This window comes from Spermophilus citellus, assembly GCF_964194105.1.
Source record: "Spermophilus citellus genome assembly, chromosome: 4".
Lineage (NCBI taxonomy): Eukaryota > Metazoa > Chordata > Mammalia > Rodentia > Sciuridae > Spermophilus > Spermophilus citellus.
This window is the reverse complement of record NC_138185.1, coordinates 116920544-116926543: the sequence shown is the minus strand read 5'-3', so window position 1 is coordinate 116926543 and position 6000 is coordinate 116920544. Positions and strand designations below refer to the sequence as shown.

Sequence of the window (6000 nt, the reverse complement as noted above, 5' to 3'; positions counted from 1 at the left end):
TTGGCGCCTGGCTTCTGGCCCCAAAAGGCATCCTCAATGGATAAGCATCCTCAAAGGCCCTCTCTGCCCCTGCCTGGCCCTGTGCTTCCCAAAGGATTCTGGGAAATCCAGCAGATGCCACCAAACACCAGAGAGCTGTCTCAGTCAACAGGGCTTTATATAACCTAGACAGGAAGACCAGGAGGAACAGTCGGTGGGCATGATGAAGTAGACCCCTTTAGAGCAGAGACTGTATTTCCTTTTCTCTAATCTAACCCCAGCATTTAGGACACTGCCAAACACGTAGTGAGAATCCAGTAAACACTAGTTCCCTGTCTGCCTTGCAGCCATGGGGTTGGCTGCTAGGCTGTCCTCACCCAGGGGCAATATCTTTTTAATAAGGAAAGATGTATAGAAACAAGTGTGACACTTTCTTCCATTTCTACGAATGAAGGACAAAGTAGGTAACAGTAAAATACAAGTGCCAGCCTGTTAAAAATGAGGCAAAACTAGCTGGGTATGGTGGCACATGCCTATAATCCCAGCAGTTCAGGAGGCTGAGGCAGGAGGATATTAAGTTCCAAGCCAGCCTCTGCAATTTAGCAAGGCCCTAGGCAACTTAGTGAGACTCTGAGTCTAAATAAGATATTTTAAAAAAGGACTGGGGATGTGGCTCAGTGGTTAAGCATCTATGGGTTCAATTCCCAGTATCGGGGGAAAAAAAAAAAAAGAGGCAATCTATCTATTTCCTGGAAGGCCCACCACAGTTTATTGAGCTGAAAAAAATGAGCACTGTACTAAGAGTCAGGAAGTTTGGGCTTTTACCAGACATTTCACAGACTTTCTGTGTGAAGCAGGAAGTTGTCACTTCCTCTCTCTAGGCTTTCTATTTCCTATTCTGTAAGAATGGTTGTGCTAAGATCTAAAAGGCTAAGCCTATGATCATGATCAGACAAGCCTTTCATAGCTCTCTTTCCAAGCAGGAGAGGAGCCACCTCGCTCCACCACAAATGACTTCCTAGTAGTGCCCAGTGAGCCCATGTTGCAGAATATTTCCTGCTGATTTATATCATCAGGCTCAGTCAAGAATCCTTCACAGGTCCAGGGTGCTGAGTGTAGTCAGAAATTCTCAGCCTCAGTTGTCCTCCCAAACTGGAGCAAGGTATGGGGCTGGTTCTGCCTGAAAACTGGGGAAGCCCAGGATGCACAGGTCAGTTGCAGAGCTTTCTACAGCATGCTAGCAGGCCCCCTCCATGTTGTTGGGAGAGTTTCTGAAACTGCACGGCCTTTCTGTTTTTTGGTTGTTTTTTTTTTTTATTGGTTGCTCAAGACATTACAAAGCTCTTGACATATCATATTTCATACATAAGCTTCAAGTGGCCTTTCTGTTCTTTAGGGGCCATTTTGTTCAGAATCCCTCTACAGGGTGAAGGCAGCTTGGCCTGCTCTCTCACAATGTGCTTAAAACTGCTGACACAGGGAGCCCAACTAAGGGCCCTTTCCTTTCTACCCTTTTGATCCCTCCCAGCCCTGTACTTCCTGGCTCACTTCCTCAGCTGGTTCCCTGGCTCACTTTCCACAACTCCCCTCCCTTCCCCTTCTATGTACTTTCCCACTCTCAGGGCCGCCCCTTACTTCTTCACTTCTGACTTCCATGGGTCCTCTCTTGAGTCTGGTCAGCAACGCCATTCTCTTGGCTGGGAAAGCAGGGCCTGGATTTCTGCCATGCAGGTACCCTTGCCATATTCTCCCAAAGAGGAATCCATCTTTATCCTCTCCTTTCTCCCTTGGGCCCTTCTTTACGCTCTTCTATCTGCATTGTTAATATTCCTATCTCTATCTTGGCCATAGTCGGCCGGTATTGTTTACTAGGGTTTAAGAACCAAAGAGTACCATATAACGAAGTACCACAGACTAGGTGTCTTAAATAACAAAAATTTATTTTCTCAAGAATTGTAACATCAAGGTGTTCACAGGGTTGGTTTGTTTCTGAGGCCCCTTTCCTTAGCTTATAGGCCATTTTCCCTGCCCTGTGTCTTCATGTGTTTTCCCCTCTGTATCCAAATCTCCCCTTCTCTATCTCTCTTTATTTTATTTTTTAAAGAGATGGGTTCTAGCTATATCACCTAGGCTGGCCTCAAACTCCTGGGCCCAAGCGATCCTCTTGCCTCAGCCTCCCCAGTAGCTGTGACAATAAGGCAGGCTACTGTGCCCAGCAATACCCACCACTCTTTTTTGTAGTAATGGAAACCCAAGACCTTGTACATAGGAGGCAAGCACTCTACCACTGAACGACATCCACAGCTCTTCCGATAGCCCCCTTCCTTTTATGATAGGGTCTCACTGAGTTGCCTAGAATGACCTAAAAATTTATAATCCTCCTGCCACAACCTCCAGAGTAGCTGGGATTATAGGCATGTGCCACCATGCCTGGCTGATTCTTCTTTCATTTTGGTACCAGGGATTGAACTCAGGGGCACTCAACCACTGAGCTACATCCCCAGCCCTATTTTGTATTTTATTTAGAGACAGGGTCTCACTGAGTAGATTAGTGCCTCACTGTTGCTGAGGCTGGGTTTTGAACTTGCGATCCCTTTGACTCAGAGCTGGGGGCATTACAGGTGTGTGGCACTGTGTCCAACTAATCTCTTCTTATAAGACCAGTCATAGAGAATCAGGGTCCACCGCAGTGAACTCATTTCATTTTAATTACTGTTTAAAGACCCTGTCTCCAATTATACTGATATTCTGTGGTGGGAAGGGTTAGGATTTCAACATATGAATTTGGGGGAGACATGATTAGCCCACAGCAGCAGGAGTGGTATAGGGGTGGTGTGGGGAGCTCAGGCCTTTTATGCTGGAGTCAGGGCTGGAGACCTTTAGAGAAGGATGCAGAAGGCAGACACTCTGAAGGCAGGAGGGGACAATTTAGAATCACCTTCTGAGGTTCTGTCCCCTCAGCACTTCCAAGTCGTAGGCCCTTGGGCTACAGGAAATCAGAAGAAGGTAGCCCTAAAAGAAGATAAACCAAAAGTTTAATAAAAATGAAAAATATTACAGCACAGTGGGCTGACAATGGCTGTTCTAGAAGGTCTAGTATGTTGGTCACTCTGGTATGTTGATTCCAGTGGGTTCTAGGAGGTCACAGATTGGTCCCTCATATTCCAAGATTCTCTTCACTGTTCCCTTAGTGGTAGGTCTCTGTCTTCCTGGTGTGAATTCTGACTAGGCTGATTCTGAACTCCCTCACCCCGTGAGGAGAGCTGCCTGGGTCTGACCTTCATGCCGGGATGAAGATGATGTTTTACATCATTTCCCGAAGTCCACACCCCTGCCCAGGTTCTGAGATTGGCAGACAGATAAAAGCCAGTTTCATGAAGAATTAAGAGTTTTGGAAGTGCTGGAGCCTCCTCCACAGGAGAGAGCCAGAACTCCCAGGGTCTCCTGGCTCCCCTGCAAATTTTTCTGAATCCTGAAGGCCCCTCTCTTGCAAAGTGCTCAGGAATGTGGAACGCCTGGCTGCTGGTGATGAGCTGGGTCTAAGAGTCTGCACAGAAGGGAGCCCCGCTGGGCCTGGACCTCCCTGGCAGCCACTGCAAGTCCAGCCAAGTTAGGAGGTACTGCTCCTCCTCCGAGGGTGGAGGGCTTTCCTCTTGGCGATGTCCTCCTCAGTGTCACTCTCACAATTCCTCTGGGGGAAAAAAAAAGAAGGTCAGAGCAGGGGGTTATGGGATGCCAGGAAGCGGGTTGGGCTGGGCAGCCTAAGTTTGATATATCTCGGCTGGGGCATATCCAGAGACCAGTGGAAGGGAGGGGTCTGGTGGGGGGCTTAAAAATGAGGCCAGACTAACAAACTTGAGGCCTCCTTGGAGGCAGGAAAGCAGGTAGGGCATCTAAGGGAAACCAGGCACCAAAAGACACCCAACCATAATAATGAAAATTACATCTGGTGCCCTTTGTGGCCACACATAAGGATAAGTTGTCTGTGGGCTGCTGAGTCTCTGCTCAGTCTAGAGAGAGGTAAGCTATAGATTCCCCCCAAGCTCCAACAGCCACCATTCCAACCCCTCCACCTTGACTGACTTCCACTGCACCTTCAGCAAGCCTTGCCCTGCAGCTCTTCCAATGAAATGACTTCTGAAAAGCTCATTTTTATGAACAAGGAAAGAAGTAGACAATACAGTCTGTCCATCCCGACATGGCTAAAGCAGAGCCCAGGTAACTACCCAGAGGGTATGATGTCTTTCTGTTCAGCTCACACCAACTAATACAACTATTAAAAATATTTAGGGCTGGGGTTGTGGCTCAGTAGTAGAGCACTCGTCTGGCATTTGCAAGGCACGGGGTTTGATCCTCAGTACCACATAAAAATAAATAAGTAAATGTCCAACTACAACTAAATTTTTTTTAAATTATTAAAAGAAGAACTAGGGCTGGGGTTGTGGCTCAGCGGTAGAGCGCTCGCCTAGCACGTGCAAGGTCCTGGGTTCGATCCTCGGTACCACATAAAAATAAATAAACAAAAGAAAGATTAAAAACAAAAAGAACTAATTCAGACTTCATAAAGTCATCTTAAAAAAATTTAAAAATTGTTAGATGTTCAATTTCAATATTCCCCAAACAAAAGGGCCCTATCATTATCTTTATTTTAAGAAAAGTCCCTTTGTAAAAACTATGTCTGTTTGGGACTCAATACTTTTCCACTTGTAGAATGAGCCTCGGAGCTAATAATGCTGAGTGTTTGACTAAAAAGAAAACTATCTTCAAGTGTTTGTGCTAGGACAAAAATTAGGAAAGGAATGTATGTTCTTCACCATTACTCTCTGGTCCTCTATCTCCACACACACATGGCAATGGGGTCAGGGGCTCATGAAAGGCATGTCTGCTCCCTGTCAAGCACCCTCCCAGGCTGGCCTGAGCCAGCAGGAAATCCAAGGGCAAGGTTAACTTCAGCCAAATACATCCTGGACCAAGTCTGGCCATTATAATAAAAATAACTCAAGCTCTGCTGACCAGCAACTTTTTATACCATGAGTCAGAGCCAAACAACAAAAAAGTAAGCTGGGTAAAGTCTGCATGTGATTGACAGGTATGCTCAGAGGGAGAGTGGTCCAGTCCCCTTTATAGCAGGTCAGGGAAGCAGCCAGAAAAGGGATACAACTTGGCCAATGCCTTGTAGGCTTCTGGAGTCATAAATCCTCAAGTCTTGGCAAGAGCAGGAATAAACCAGAGCTCAGGCTGAAGAAAGAGAACTCCGGGATACATGGGGGGAGTAGGAAGTACAGGAAGTGCTGGGTCCTGGGATGCGCCTAAGTGCTGTGTATCTTGAGGCTGCTCAGGTGTCTCAGACAGTTGATTCTCTGTCCCTTCTTTAGCAAGGAGTCACCTTCTGTCCTGGCCTGTACCAACTCAGACCCTCCTGGGTGGCCCCCTTCACCTTCGCAGTGGGGGAGCTGCCAGGGAATCCCTACAGACTGAAATACTGACATTAGTGTTGTATTTTAAAGTCTATAGGAGGATTTTAAACAATAGTAATAATTGCTATCATGTATTGAACACTTACATGCCAAATTTCAGGGACAGGTCACTGCAACCCCATGTTCATTCTATGAGGTAGGAACTATTATTTAATTCATTTCACAAATGATGACATTTTGGCATAGAGAGATTAAGTAATTTCCTTAAGATCACTTAGCTAGTAAGTGGCAGATTTGAATCCTGGCAGTCTGGCTCTAGAGGCTCTAGAGGCTATTCTCTTCAGCATATCCCATTAAAAGATGCATAAAACTATAACAAGTATAAGAAACCATCCTAATATTATTATTGATAATGGTAATCTAAAGCAAGCTAGAAATGGGAGAATTGAAAAGAGGATGTAAAATTCCCATTCTAAAGTAGATTTTTGGATCATCAGAAATAAATTTTGGATAGTCTCTGGTATTCATTCTCCAGAGTCCCCACCATCCTCTGAGGACTATAAGTCTTCAGGGTGGTTCTGGAGGGATGGGGAGGAGTAGGAGC

The 6000-nt window shown here is 46.0% G+C and overlaps 1 protein-coding gene across 2 annotated transcripts in view; it reads right to left on the bottom strand.

The window, feature by feature from the left end:
- Positions 1–1902: 1902 nt before the first annotated feature.
- Positions 1903–6000, bottom strand: part of DAPK2 (death associated protein kinase 2) — a 128950-nt gene continuing 124852 nt past the window's right edge. For both annotated transcript variants that reach the window (XM_081292559.1, XM_081292557.1), the window contains one exon: positions 1903–3670. In XM_081292559.1, coding sequence (XP_081148685.1) covers positions 3590–3670 — 81 coding nt within the window. In that variant the 3' untranslated portion in view covers positions 1903–3589. The remainder of the gene's footprint in view (positions 3671–6000) is intronic.